Source organism: Bombina bombina, chromosome 2 (assembly GCF_027579735.1).
Source record: "Bombina bombina isolate aBomBom1 chromosome 2, aBomBom1.pri, whole genome shotgun sequence".
NCBI classification, from domain to species: Eukaryota; Metazoa; Chordata; class Amphibia; order Anura; family Bombinatoridae; genus Bombina; species Bombina bombina.
Window position 1 is genome coordinate 761,520,375 of NC_069500.1, and position 16,158 is coordinate 761,536,532.

The 16,158-nt window shown below is 41.8% G+C and overlaps 1 protein-coding gene across 1 annotated transcript in view; it reads right to left on the bottom strand.

The window, feature by feature from the left end:
• The window catches only part of INSR (insulin receptor), a 327,427-nt gene that overhangs the window by 51,687 nt on the left and 259,582 nt on the right, over window positions 1-16,158 (bottom strand). The window contains exons 16-17 of the mRNA XM_053702881.1: window positions 754-983; window positions 23-133 (exon numbers count right to left, since the gene is read on the bottom strand). Of these exons, the coding sequence (XP_053558856.1) occupies window positions 23-133; window positions 754-983 (341 nt within the window). The remainder of the gene's footprint in view (window positions 1-22; window positions 134-753; window positions 984-16,158) is intronic.

The window sequence follows — 16,158 nt, forward strand, 5'->3', positions numbered from 1 at the left end:
CTTTTAGTAACACTGTGCTCACCTCTGCATCAGGCCGCAGTGAGCGAAGATAACTCTTAAGATCGCCATGACCCATTAACTCCATGACGACCAGTGTGGGCTGGCCTTTAGATACCACGCCTAGCAGTCGCACCTGTAAAACAGACAGAAAATTATGGTTTTAGTACATTTAAACCTTTAAAGTTTCTCAAGAAGTGGTCATTACAGCAAATCAAAAAATAAAAAGAATATACTACGATAAGACAAATACTTAAAGGGACATTAAACCCAAACATTTTCTTTCATGATTCAGACAGAGAATACAATTTTAATCAACATTCAAATTTACTTGTTATCTAATTTGCTTCATTCTTTAGATATCCTTTCTTAAAGAAATAGCAATGCACATGGGGTGAGCCAATTACATAAGGCAAATATGTGCAGCCACCAATCAGAAGCTACTGAGCCTATCTAGATATGCTTTTCAGGAAAGATTATCAAGAGAATGAAGCAAATTAGATAATAGACGTAAATTAGAAAGTTGTTAAAAATTGTATTCTCTATATGAATCATTAAAGTAAAAATGAAAATGTGGGTTTAATGTCCCTTTAAATCTCACAGATTTTAGAAGGGAAGCAGAAACTAACAGAATTATGACTGCTCTAGTATAAGTATACTGGTATCATCCATTCAAGCCTTAAGGGGTTTTGAATAATGCCTGTTCCTCTTTTTTAACCCTTCCAATTCATTAGACAGCTGTTTTTATTTTCTTACCACGTGGTGACAGATGAACCCTTTCATGACAGAAGCTTCATTAAGGAACTCTATCCTCTCCCGCACACTGGCTGACTCATTGACCGTTTTTACAGCCACACGCAACTCAGCCTCTCCTTTTATAATGTCTTTGGCAATTCCCTCGTATACCATTCCGAAAGAGCCTTGCCCCAGTTCCCGAAGCAGATTGATTTTTTCACGGGGCACTTCCCATTCATCCGGGACATACACTGTAGTGTGAAACAATCAAAACAGTAACCATAGTGAGAACCCTTAGCAAACATATTATTTTGGCATATAATAATTATGATAGAGCCAAATTAATGAACACATTTTTGCACATGTCTTCCTTTTGCATCAGTTCAAGGTAAAGCCAATCTAAGAACTATCCATATAGCTGCAGCAGAAGTCACAACTCATGAATTATATTAAAACTTTAACATTTATTTAAAGGTACATGATAACCAAATGTTGAAGCACATAAAGGTGATGCAGCAGAGCTGTAAAAAAATGTACTAGAAAATATCACCTGAACATCTATCTCTATGTAAAAAATGAAGATATTTTACCTCAAATTTCCTAAGTATTCACATCCCATTGTAAAGAGACTTTAACCCCTTAGTGACCAGACCATTTTTCAGTTTTCTTACCGTTAAGGACCAGGGCTATTATTACATTTCTGCAGTGTTTGCGTTTTGCTGTAATTTCCCTCTTACTCATTTACTGTACAAACACATATTATGCACTGTGTTTCTCGCCATTAAATATCATATCATTTACTATAATTTTTTTTTTATAAAATATGATGAAAAAATGGAAAAAACACACACTTTTTCTAACTTTGACCCACAAAATCTGTTACATATCTACAATTGCCAAAAAAACAACCAAGCTAAATAGTTTCTAAATTTTGTCCTGAGTTTAGAAATACCCAATGTTTACATGTTCTTTGCTTTTTTTTCAAGTTATAGTGAAATAAATACAACTAGCACTTTCAAACCATTTTTTTTTTTTCAAAATTTGTGTGTTCAGGAATCCCTGAATAACCCTTTACATGTATATATATATTTTTAGTAGACAACCCAAAGTATTGATCTAGGCCCATTTTGGTATATTTCATGCCACCATTTCACTGCCAAATAAAAAAAACGTGTTAATCTTTTCGCAATTTTAGTTTAACAAATCCCTGTTTCATGTGCCTGCTTTGGGGTTCTTCATACGCAGTTGCGGTGCGTGGGATCCTTGTGACTTTTTTTTTATATATATATATATATATATATATATATATATATATATCTGAAATTATTTACAAACAGTGTGTGCAATTATGGCACAAATGGTTGTAAATGCTTCTCTGGGATCCCATTTGTTCAGAAATAGCAGACATATATGGCTATGGCATTGTTTTTTGGTATTTAGAAGGCCGCTAAATGCCGCTGTGCACCACACTTGTATTATGCCCAGCAGTGAAGGGGTTAATTAGGTAGCTTGTAGAGTTAATTTTAGCTTTAGTGTAGAGATCAGCCTTCCACCTGACACATCCCCTCTCAAACAGCTTTCTTCCATCCCCCACCTCAACATTGTCACAGCCATCTTAAGTACTGGCAGAAAGTCTGCCAGTAAAAAAATAAAGGTCTTTTAAAAAAAATTAAAAAAAAATTCTGAAGTGTAGGATACCCCATTAACCCCCAACCTCCCTGATCCTCCCCAAACAGCTCTCTAAGCCTCCCCCTCAACCTATTGGCCGCAATCTTAGGTACTGGCAGCTGTCTGGCAGTACCCAGTTTGCTCTAAATTATTATGCTTACCTGATAAATGTATTTATTTCCAGTCATGGAGAGTCCATGAAGCATTCTAATTACTAGTGGGATATTCACTCCTGGCCAGCAGGAGGAGGCAAAGAGCACCCCAGCAGAGCTGTTAAGTATCACTTCCCTCACCCATAACCCCCAGTCATTTGGTTGAAGGGAAACGGAAAAAACATAATTTATGCTTACCTGATAAATTTATTTCTCTTGTAGTGTATCCAGTCCACGGATCATCCATTACGTGTGGGATTTTCTCCTTCCCAACAGGAAGTTGCAAGAGGATCACCCACAGCAGAGCTGCTATATAGCTCCTCCCCTCACTGCCATATCCAATCATTCGACCGAAACAAGCCGAGAAAAGGAGAAACCATAGGGTGCAGTGGTGACTGTAGTTTAATTAAAATTTAGACCTGCCTGAAAAGGACAGGGCTGGCCGTGGACTGGATACACTACAAGAGAAATAAATTTATCAGGTAAGCATAAATTATGTTTTCTCTTGTTAAGTGTATCCAGTCCACGGATCATCCATTACTTGTGGGATACCAATACCAAAGCTAAAGTACACGGATGATGGGAGGGACAAGGCAGGAACTTAAACGGAAGGAACCACTGCCTGTAGAACCTTTCTCCCAAAAACAGCCTCTGAAGAAGCAAAAGTATCAAATTTGTAAAATTTGGAAAAAGTATGAAGGGAAGACCAAGTTGCAGCCTTGCAAATCTGTTCAACAGAGGCCTCATTTTTAAAGGCTCAGGTGGAAGCCACAGCTCTAGTAGAATGAGCTGTAATCCTTTCAGGAGGCTGCTGTCCAGCAGTCTCATAGGCTAAACGGATTATACTCCGAAGTCAAAAAGAAAGAGAGGTTGCCGAGGCCTTCTGACCTCTCCTCTGTCCAGAGTAAACAACAAACAGGTTAGATGTTTGGCGAAAATCTTTAGTTGCCTGTAAGTAAAACTTCAAGGCACGGACTACGTCTAGATTATGCAAAAGACGTTCCTTCTTTGAAGAAGGATTAGGACATAATGATGGAACAACAATCTCTTGATTGATATTCTTGTTCGAAACCACCTTAGGTAAAAACCCAGGTTTTGTATGCAGAACAACTTTATCTGAATGAAAGATCAGATAAGGAGAATCACAATGTAAGGCAGATAACTCTGAGACTCTTCGAGCCGAGGAAATAGCCATCAGAAAAAGAACTTTCCATGAAAGAAGTTTGATATCAATAGAATGAAGGGGTTCAAACGGAACCCCTTGAAGAACTTTAAGAACCAAGTTTAAGCTCCATGGAGGAGCAAAAGGTTTAAACACAGGCTTAATTCTAACTAAAGCCTGACAAATTGCCTGAACGTCTGGAACTTCTGCCAGACACTTGTGTAAAAGAATAGACAGAGCAGAAATCTGTCCCTTTAAAGAACTAGCTGATAATCCTTTGTCCAAACCCTCTTGGAGGAAGGACAATATCCAAGGAATCCTAACCCTACTCCATGAGTAATTCTTGGATTCACACCAATGAAGATATTTACGCCATATCTTGTGGTAAATTTTCCTGGTGACAGGCTTTCGTGCCTGTATTAAGGTATCAATTACAGACTCAGAGAAGCCATGCTTTGATAGGATCAAGCGTTCAATCTCCATGCAGTCAGTCTCAGAGAAAGTAGATTTGGATGATTGAAAGGACCTTGTATTAGAAGGTCTTGTCTCAGAGGCAGAGTCCATGGTGGAAAGGATGACATGTCCACTAGGTCTGCATACCAGGTCCTGCGTGGCCACGCAGGCGCTATCAATATCACCAATGCTCTTTCCTGTTTGATTTTGGCAATCAGACGAGGGAGCAGAGGAAACGGTGGAAACACATAAGCCAGGTTGAAGAACCAAGGCGCTGCTAGAGCATCTATCAGTGCCGCTTCTGGGTCCCTGGACATGGATCCGTAACAAGGAAGCTTGGCGTTCTGGCGAGACGCCATGAGATCCAATTCTGGTTTGCCCCAACGGAGAACCAATTGAGCAAACACCTCCGGATGGAGTTCCCATTCCCCCGGATGAAAAGTCTGACGACTTAGAAAATCCGCCTCCCAGTTCTCTACACCTGGGATATGGATCGCTGACAGGTGGCAAGAGTGAGTCTCTGCCCAGCGAATTATCTTGGAGACTTCTGACATCGCTAGGGAACTCCTGGTTCCCCCTTGATGGTTGATGTAAGCCACAGTCGTGATGTTGTCCGACTGAAATCTGATGAACCTCAGTGTTGCTAGCTGAGGCCAAGCCAGAAGAGCATTGAATATTGCTCTTAACTCCAGAATATTTATTGGGAGGAGTTTCTCCTCCTGAGTCCATGAACCCTGAGCCTTCAGGGAGTTCCAGACTGCACCCCAACCTAGAAGGCTGGCATCTGTTGTTACAATTGTCCAATCTGGTCTGCGAAAGGTCATACCCTTGGACAGATGGGCCCGAGATAACCACCAGAGAAGAGAATCTCTGGTTTCCTGATCCAGATTTAGTAGAGGGGACAAATCTGTGTAATCCCCATTCCACTGACTGAGCATGCATAATTGCAGCGGTCTGAGATGCAGGCGCGCGAATGGCACTATGTCCATCGCCGCTACCATTAAGCCGATTACTTCCATGCACTGAGCCACCATGGGGCGCGGAATGGAGTGAAGAACACGGCAAGCATTTAGAAGTTTTGATAACCTGGACTCCGTCAGGTAAATTTTCATTTCTACAGAATCTATTAGAGTCCCTAGGAAGGAAACCCTCGTGAGAGGAGATAGAGAACTCTTTTCTTCGTTCACTTTCCACCCATGCGACCTCAGGAATGCCAGAACTATCTCTGTATGAGATTTTGCAATTTGAAAGCTTGACGCCTGTATCAGGATATCGTCCAGGTAAGGAGCCTCGCAGTCTTAGGACCGCCAGAAGTGAGCCCAGAACCTTTGGAAAAATTCTTGGGGCTGTAGCCAACCCGAATGGAAGAGCTACAAATTGGTAATGCCTGTCTAGAAAGGCAAAACTCAGGAACTGATGATGATTCTTGTGAATCGGAATGTGAAGGTAGGCATCCTTTAAGTCCACTGTGGTCATGTATCCCTCTTGGATCATGGGTAAAATGGTTCGAATAGTTTCCATCTTGAATGACGGAACTCTGAGGAATTTGTTTAGGATCTTTAAATCCAAAATTGGTATGAAGGTTCCCTCTTTTTTGGGAACCACAAACAGATTTGAATAAAACCCCTGTCCTTGTTCCGTCCGCGGAACTGGATGGATCACTCCCATTACAAGGAGATCTTGTACGCAGCTTAGGAATGCCTCTTTCTTTATCTGGTTTGCAGATAATCTTGAAAGGTGAAATCTCCCTTGTGGAGGAGAAGCTTTGAAGTCCAGAAGATATCCCTGAGATATGATCTCCAACGCCCAGGGATCCTGAACATCTCTTGCCCACGCCTGGGTGAAGAGAGAGAGAGAGAGTCTGCCCCCTACTAGATCCGTTGTCGGATAGGGGGCCGCTCCTTCATGCTGTCTTAGAGGCATCAGCAGGCTTTCTGGCCTGCTTGCCCTTGTTCCAGGACTGGTTAGGTTTCCAGGCCTGCTTGGATTGAGCAAAAGTTCCCTCTTGTTTTGAAGCAGAGGAAGTTGATGCTGCACCTGCCTTGAAATTTCGAAAGGCACGAAAATTAGCAATATATAAAACGTTACTGTGCCTTTAAGAGAAACAAATTTTGACAAAATTTGAAATAACAGTGAAAAAAGGCAGTTACACTAACAAAATTTTTACAGTGTATGTAACAAGTCAGCAGAGCATTGCACCCACTTGCAAATGGATGATTAACCCCTTAATAACAAAAACAGAATAATAAATGACAAAAACGTTTTTTAAACACAGTCACAACTGCCACAGTCTACTGTGATTGTTACCCTCCTCAAACACGACTTTGAAGCCTTTTGAGCCCTTCAGAGATGTCCTGTATCATGCAGAGGGAAGCTGAATGTCTCTGTCAGTATTTTTATCTGCACAGAAAAGCACTAAAATAGGCCCTTCCCACTCATATTGCAACAGTGGAAAGCTTCAGGAAACTGTTTCTAGGCAAAAATAAAGCCAGCCATGTGGAAAAAAAAACTAGGCCCCAATAAGTTTTGTCACCAAACATATATAAAAACGATTAACATGCCAGCAAACGTTTTATATTACACTTTTATAAGAGTATGTATCTCTGTTAATAAGCCTGATACCAGTCGCTATCACTGCATTTAAGGCTTAACTTACATTAATCCGGTATCAGCAGCATTTTTCTAGCAAATTCCATCCCTAGAAATATATTAACTGCACATACCTTATTGCAGGAAAACCTGCACGCCATTCCCCGTCTGAAGTTACCTCACTCCTCAGAATATGTGAGAACGGCAGTGGATCTTAGTTACTTCTGCTAAGATCATAGAAATCACAGGCAGATTCTTCTTCTAATGCTGCCTGAGATGAAACAGTACACTCCGGTACCATTTAAAAATAACAAACTTTTGATTGAAGTTAAAAAACTAACTATAATACACCACTCTCCTCTTAGTACGTCCATCTTTGTTGAGAGTTGCAAGAGAATGACTGGATATGGCAGTGAGGGGAGGAGCTATATAGCAGCTCTGCTGTGGGTGATCCTCTTGCAACTTCCTGTTGGGAAGGAGAATATCCCACAAGTAATGGATGATCAGAGGACTGGATACACTTAACAAGAGAAAGAAGATAACGCAAGGGTATAGAGGTACCTGAAGACTAGACAAAAAAACTGCCGTCTTAATTTGAATAAGGATGGGTCGTGGACTCTCCATGCCTGGAAATAAATAAATTTTTCAGGTAAGCATAAATTTTGTTTTCTTTCCTATGGCATGGATAGTCCACAAAATAATCTAATTACAAGTGGTAACCAATACCCAAACTATAGAACACAGAATGAATAGGGAGGGAGAACAAGACAGGCAGACCTAAACTAAAGGCACCACCGCTTGAAGAAGTTTTCTCCAAAAAGAAGCCTTAGCAGAGGCAAAAGTATCAAATTTGTAGAATTTGGAAAAAGTATAAATAGAGGACCAAGTGGCCGCCTTACAGATTTGCTTCACAGAAGCTTCATTTTTGAAAGCCCATGAAGATGAAACAGCTCTAGTGGAATGAGCCGTAATTCTCTTAGGAGGCTGCTGTCCAGCTGTCTCATAAGCTAAACGGATAACAATTCTCAACCAGAGAGAAATAGTGGTAGAAGTGGCTTTCTGACCCCTACACTTACCAGAGAAAACAATAAACAGGGCAGAAGTCTGCCGAAGATCTTTAGTTGCTTGAAGGTAAAATTTAAGAGCACGCACAACATCCAAGTTATGCAAAAGACGTTCCTTCTGGGAAGAAGGATTAGGACAAAAAAGAAGGGACAATAATTTCCTGATTAATATTGCAATCTGACACTACCTTAGGGAAAATCCCCAGCTTAGTACGAAGGACCGCATTATCAGCATGAAAAATAAGGGAATCACACTGCAGAGCCGAAAGTTTGGAAACTCTGCGAGCAGAAGAAATAGCAAGAAGAAACAAAACCTTCCAAGATAGCAATTTAATACTAACAGAATGCATTGGCTCAAACGGAGCCTGCTGCAAGACTCTAAATCTGTTGCTCCTCCTTGGAGTCTTAACCTTGTTTTTAAACAGAGGCCTGATTATGACAAAGGCCTTAACAAAAGACTGATCATCTGGCAGAACTGCCAGACGTTTATGCAGAAGAATAGACAAAGCAGAAATCTGACCCTTTAAAGTACTGACTGACAAACCTATCTCCAGGCCCTCCAGAAGAAAAGCCAAAATTTGAGGAACCCTTACTTTGTTCCCAGAAAAGCCTTTTGAATCACACCAATGAAGGAATTTACACCATACCCTATGGTAAATTCTGCAGGTAACGGTTTACGATCCTAAAGCATAGTATTTATGACTTTCTCAGAGAAGCTACGTCTAACCAAACTTAGACGTTCAATCTCTAAGCAGTCAGCTTTAGAGAAACCAGATTTGGATGAAGAAAGGGACCCTGAAGTAGAAGGACCTTCCTGAAAGGTAACATCCACGGCGGAAGAGATTACTTTATCGCCGCAAACCAGATCCTGCGAGGCCATGCAGGAGCTATTAGAATCACAGAAGCTCTCTCCTGTTTGATGCAAGCAATTACTCGTAGAAGCAATGCAAACGGAGGAAACAGGTATGCTAGATTGAAGCTCCAAGGAACCGCTAGAGCATCTACCAGAATGGATTGAGGATCACTTGACCTTGAACCGTACTTTGGAAACTTGGTGTTTTGACGAGACGCCATTAGATCCAACTCCGGAACCACCCCACCTGAGAGTTATCATTGTAAAAACCTCTGGGTGGAGAGCCCACTATCTGGGATGAAAAGTCTGTCTGCTTAGAAAATCCGCCTCCCAGTTGTCCACCCCTGGTATGTGGATGGCAGAGAGATGGCAATCCTGAGACTCAGCCCACTGAAGAATGTAAGACACATCCTTTATTGCCAAGGAACTCCGAGTTCCTCCCTGGTGAATGATGTAGGCCACCGAGGTGATGTTGTCCAACTGAAAACTGATAAATCGGACCAAAGCTAGTTCAGGCCAAGCTATTAAAGCATAGAAAATTGCTCTCAACTCCAAGATGTTTATTGAAAGAGGCGACTCCTCTGGAGTCCATAGACCCTGTGTCTCTAAGAAACCCCAAACTGCTCCCCAGCCTAACAGGCTGGCGTCCGTGGTCACAATCACCCAGGAAAGCCTCAGGAAGCATGTGCCCCGAGACAGATGGTCCTGTAAAACCCATCATGAAAGTGAGACTCTTGTTGGGGAATCCAAATTGATCTTTTCTAAGAGATCTGAGTGGTCCTCGCTCCATTGACTGAGCATGCATAGCTGCAGAGGTCTCAGATAGAACCCAAGCAAAAGGAATGATGTCCATGGAGGCAACTATCAGTCCAATCACCTCCATGCATTGAGCCACAGAAAGACTAATAGCAGACTGGAGAGACAGGCAAGAAACATGAAGCTTGGGATTTCTGAGGTCCGTCAGAAAAATCTTCATGGACAGGGAATCTATGATTGTTCCCAAGAAACAAACCCTTGTATCTGGAACAAGGGAACTCTTTCCCAGACTCACTTTCCACCCGTGGGAACGTAGAATAGACAACAACATCTCGGTATGAGATCTTGCTAGATGAAAAGATGGAGCTTGAACTAGAAAGTCGTCTAGATAAGGTGCCACAGCAATACCCTGGGACCTCACTACTGCCAGAAGAGCCCCCAGAACCTTTGTAAAAATTCTGGGAGCTGTAGCAAGGCCAAAAGGAAGGGCAACAAACTGGAAATGTTTGTCCTGGAAGGCAAACCTTAGATACTAGTAATGATCCCTGTGAATAGGAATATGAAGATACACATACTTCAGATCTATGGTCGTCATGAACTGACCCTTTTGGATCAAAGGAAGAATAGAATGGATGGCCTCCATCTTGAAGGACGGAACCCTGAGGAATTGATTGAGACACTTTAGGTCCAGAATGGGATGAAAAGTGCCCTCCTTTTTGGGAACTACAAATAGATTTGAATATAATCCTAGACCCTGTTCACTCCCAGGGATGATAGGTCCTTTACGCAGTTTAAGAAGGCCTCTGTTTTTATCTGATTCACAGATAACCTTGACAGGTGGAACCTGCCCCTGGGAGGACAAGATTTGAATTCTATTCTATAACCGTGGGATACTATATCTATGGCCCAAAGATCTGGAACATTGCGTGAATCAACGGAAAGCTTCTTAGCTTGCTTCCCCCTATTCCAAGGCTGACTGGACCTCCAAGAAGACTTGGATTGATCCGATTTGGAAAAGGAAGACGTCTGTCCCTTAAAGTTACGAAAGGAACGAAAATTTGAATTCTGGCGACCCTATTCATTTTATCCTGAGGTAGGAAAGAACCCGTCCACCTGTATTGTCAGAAATAATTTCTGCCAGACCTGGTCCAAACAAGGATTTACCCTTATAAGGCAGAGATAAAAGCTTGGACTTGGATGTAACATCTGCAGACCAAGATTTTAACTTGTGAGCTCTGCGAGCGAAAACAGTAAAACCAGAAATCTTAGCACCCAACCTAAGAACTTGCATGTTAACATCACAAATAAAGGTATTGCCTAGCTTGAGAGCCTTGATCCTATCTTGGATCTCCTCTATAGGATCAGATAAATCATTGCACCAATAAGATGCCCCTGCAACTGTAGCAATACTAGCAACAGGTTGCCACTGTAATCCCTGATGAATGTACATCTTCTTCAAAAATGCCTCGAGTTTCTTATCCATGTGATCCTTGAAATAACTATCTTCTATAGGAATAGAAGTTCTTTTAGCCAGAGCAGAGATAGCTCTCTTTAACCTTGGGCACTGTGCGCCATGGGTCACGAATAGAGTCAGCAACAGGGAACATCTTTTTAAAAACAGGGGACGGAGAAAAAGGAATCCCTGGTTTATCCCATTCCCAAGTTATAATATCTGCCATACGGTCTGGAACTGGAAATACTTCCAAGATGAGGGTACATCATATACCCTATTAAGCTTACTAGACCTCTTTGGATTTTCTGCAACAGATTTGGATTCTTCCAAAGTAGCAAGAACCTCCTTCAAAAGAACTCGAAGGTGTTCTAACTTAAATCTGAAATTAATCTCCTCTGAATCTGCAAAATTTGTCACTACAGTATCAGAATCTGACAATTTCCCCCCATAAGCCACTAAAGAATCATCCTCATCAGATAATTGAGACAAACTGACTAACACAGCTTTAGCGGAGTCAGCCTTACTAACATCAATATGTTTAGATTTCCTCTTTCATTTACCAGAAACCTTTGGAAAAGCTGAAGAAACAGAAGAAATAATCTGCGCAGCGAAATCCCCAGGTAAAAAAACAAACCAGGAGGTTGAGAGGAACCGCAGGGCACTGCATGTAAAGCTTGAGGCATCTTATATTTAAACTTTAAAGTTTTATTTAAACATGTAGAGCAAAACTGTACAGAAGGAATTATTTTAGCCTCCAAACACAATAAGCATTTTCTTTCTTAAGATATGGTGAGTCCATGACATCATCAATTACTGTTGGGAATGTCACTCCTGGCCAGCAGGAGGAGGCAAAGAGCACCACAGCAAAGCTTTTAAGTATCACTCCCCTTCCCACAAACCCCAGTCATTCTCTTTGCCTTGGTGCATGGAGGAGGTGAAGTTTTGGTGTCTGAAGAAAATTTAATTTCCTTCGCTTCAAGCAAGTTTTTGGATCTAGACATACTTCACATTAATCTCTTCAGTAGGGTAGTGGTGGCTTTAAAGCAGTTAGGAACTTATGAGGTAGGCCTCGCTGCGTTTTCCTAACATATTTGCTGCCCTTGTATGGAAAGCCAGAGTAGGTTCTTTCTTTTTTCCATAGGTCTCTGTAAGGAGTGGAGTCCTTTCATACTGTGTGAGCTGTCCTCCTGCCCGACAGCTAGATGTGCAGGTAAGTGCATTTTGTCTTCTGGGGCTAGGAGGCTGTCACTGAAGGGGTTAACCTTAAGACTGCAATATACTTGGGACTAGAATCCTGTGTACAGATTTATTTATGTCAGTAGGCAGGCACTCTGTGTATGTGATCTGGAGACATGGGTTAACCTCCTTTATGGAAAGGAAGGCGTTAAAGGGACACTGGACCCATTTTTTTTTTCTTTTGTGATTCAGATAGAGCATGCCATTTTAAGCAACTTTTTAATTTACTCCTATTATCAAATTTTCTTTAATCTATTGCTATCTTTATATGAAAAAGAAGGCATAGACCCATGGACAGCACTTGTTTATTGGTGCTGTCCAATCAGCAAGGACAACCCAGGTTGTTCACCAAAAATGGGCCGGCATCTAAACTTACATTCTTACTTTTCAAATAAGGATACCAAGAGAATGAAGAAAATGTTATAATATGAGTAAATTAGAAAGTTGCTTAAAATTGCTTGTTCTATCTGAATCACAAAAGAAAAAATTTGGGTTCAGTGTCCCTTTAACCACTTATTTTGGCTCATGAGTTTATGCAGGGTTAATTTGACAAATCACACTTAGTTCTGGTAATATGTAGGAACGTGGTGTTTTGGGGCACTTTAATTATCGCAGATACAATCTTTAAGCCGTCTTAGACTTAGCTATGAGCTACAGGAAGCGGCTTCATTTTATTACACTCCTTTTCCGGATTGAAACGTGCGCTTTAGAGTAGTTGTGGAGCTTCACAGACCGGTCACGTGAGCTCTGAGTTCCGATCTTTGGAGACATACGGAGCGATTGTGACTGCTTCTCTGGCTGAGTCGGATCTATCCTTGCACTCGATCGCTACGAGGGGGCAGGTAGGCACCTCAGTCATAGACTAAGGTGTAGAGGTGCGCTTAGGAACCTTAGTTGACTTCTTGACTTATAAGGGGCAAAATATTAGAGTGATTGTCTTTACATCATAAGATAAAGCATTAACTCTGTATATTGGTGGACGCTAGGTTTGCACCGATACCATTTTTTTAAGACCGAGTACAAGTACCGATACTTTTTTTTCAAATACTCACCGATACCAATTACCGATACTTTTTAATGTCATGACAGTTTACCAAGCACAATACAGACTAATGATTTAAGATCGCTTCTTTATAATTATGAACTGTATCTCAAAATACATTTTGAAATAATAAAACAGTTTTATGTGCTTGTTGTCACAACGTTCATAGAACATGTTTATAAATAAAATTATTACATTAACATATATAAATAATATCAACAATAAATGCAGCAGCTTGAACTGGAAAGCTACAATTTAAAGGGGCAATTACTGGATGCAATTGGGTTGTAGGGTGCCTATATAACTGATAAATCTGACACTTGTAGTTAATACAAAGTCATATAATTTAATTCTGAAAATAATATTGGGGAAGTAGTATCCCAGTAATCCCCTTTGAGAAAAATGGGGCATTTGTATTCTACTGACTCAACAGAAAATATGGCTGGTCTTCATATTTTTCCAGGGCTGCTTTTTATTCCCAGTCCAGCCCTGGCTAAGGGTGTTCCTCAGAGTACAGTATATTTTGAGCATAATTGTGCAAGATGAGAGGCTTCCAGCTGTAAAATAGCAGCTTTTGGAGCACTGCTCTGACGTACAATAATACAAATAACAGCAATTTGTATTGGCAGAACAGAAGTGAACAATTTTTAGTTAAGTCTCCACTCCAGCTTAAAACAAAATGGGAACATGCAGTTTGAAAAACGCCACAATATGGCATATGGGTAGGAATTGGAGGTATCGGTTTAAGTATCGGTGCAAATACTTGGTATCGGCACCGATACCGATACTAGTATTGGTGCAACCCTAGTGGACGCAGTTTATTTTTTCTAGATAAAGACACTACTGTGTTTTTTATTTAAAGGGCCAGTACCTTAATAAACAATACATTTTTTGTTTATTTTGCTAACCAAGTTTTCTGCATAATGAAACAGGATCCTGCTCCTATGGACAGGTGTCTGCTTTGTTTAAATAATCAAATTGTGCCACCCTTGCAATTTTGTTCCTCTTGTAATCTGCATGTTAGCATCACAGATGAACGAATGTGCTACCCTTAAGGCCTCGATTCGTTCTAGAATCTTGAGGGGAGTCACCACCTCGACCATGGCTGATAGAGCGTCACATCAATAGGTAGCCACACCAGCCACTGTAGCGACCGCCGCCGCAGGTTGGAAAACGAACCCCATGAGTTGGAACATCATCCGCAACACGGACTCCATCTTTTTATCCATGGGTTCCTTGAAAGAGGAATAGTCGTTCTCTTAGCGAGCGTGGAGATAGCACCATCCACCTTAGGGACGGTTCCCCACAGTTCAAGCTGCACGCCTGGAACGGGGAAAAGCTTTTTAAAAGAAGAGGGGGGAAAAAAGGACGAACCAAGTTTCTCCCATTCATTCTTAATAATGTTAGCCATCTTGACTGGAACCGGGAAGGCCTCGGGCACTACCCTGTCCTCGTAAACCCTATCCAATTTAGGGATCGAAGGTTCCTCCAGTAGCTTCGGTTCTGGAACCTCCAATGTAGCAAATACCTCTTTCAGCAGAAAGCGCAAATGCTCCATCTTAAATTTAAAATCTGCTTCCTCCGCGGACGGAGGCCTAGAAGTGGCCGATTCCGACCCAGAAGTGACATCCTATAATAACTCAGAGTTGTCCTCCTCAGCGGATAATCTGTCAGAGACATCCAGCGGAGTCTAAGACCCCTGAGACGGATACCAGTGCCGTACCTTCCGCTTGCGCTTAGTAGGGCGAGGCATCTCATTAATGGCCGCAGAAACCGCTGTCTGTAACTGATCAGCAAAGTCTGGAGGCCAAAGGGACCCTTCCGTAGGAGGATTAGTAGTGCCCTGGAGATGATTGTAGGGAACGTACCTCATGGGGCGGAGAACCCTCAGAGGTGGATGGCTCAGTCGTACTAAATACTTTATTCTTTTTGGATATAGCAATATTGTCAAAGCATGTGGAACAGAGTTGCGTAGGCAGTTCGACTGGAACCTCCTCACAATATACACAGTTAATTGGTTTAGATAAAGAGTGAGTATCCTCTAATATATCAGAGTCCTCCATAGCTTGCGCCTTTATTATGGACTTGATCAAAAAATAAATGGCACCTTTATCCCAATGGTCAGGGCACTCACCACCTCCTATGACCCGGACTACAAGAAACAGCTTTCGTCTCCTCCGAATGCAGGTCAAGAAAGGGGAAGTTACAGAGGCCACAGGACCGCCCCTGCACTCGAGAGAGAGACGCCCCAAAAAATCCTGCCTCAATCTCTCGCTAATGAACTGACTGTTCCACACTGACGGAGCCTCATCTCACACAAATGCGGCAGAAACACAATAAACAATATTATGCATAATAAAATACCCCCTGTTCAATAACCCCCTTACGAGGGTATTACTCTAGATTCTATAAAGATAAAGGAGCCACACTGTGACACTGTCTTCTTGCGTTATTAAATATATATAAATGAAATGATCTTACCAGAATCAATGCCGTGGAACAGGAACATGGTCCTTCAAGTGTGACAGCGTAGTAGCATCGCTCCTGATATGGACTTGAGAGAAGAAAAGCAGGCAGCGAAACTCGTCAACGCTAATTGCTAATGCAGCTGTTAAACTGAGTCGGGATGGGTTCGCAGAAAGACTCTCCCTGCATCTCCGGACTCTAAAATTCACCCATGCACTCACTGAGAGGCTGACAGGACTACTTAAAACTCCAGTCCCATTTCGAAGAGTACTACCCTCCATAAGAGACTACTCCGAATCTTCCAACACTTCTCTGCCAACCTCCTGTGACGAAAGGCAAAGAATGACTGGGGGAGTTGGGGAGGTATTTAAGCCTTTGGCTGGGGTGTCTTTGCCTCCTCCTGGTGGCCAGGTTCTTAATTCCCACAAGTAATGAATAAAGCAGTGGACTCTCCTCCCATTAAGATGGAAAACAAAAAAACAACTTTGGCTGAAGCAGAACATGCACCAACTGTTGGCATCTCGCTGTCTAC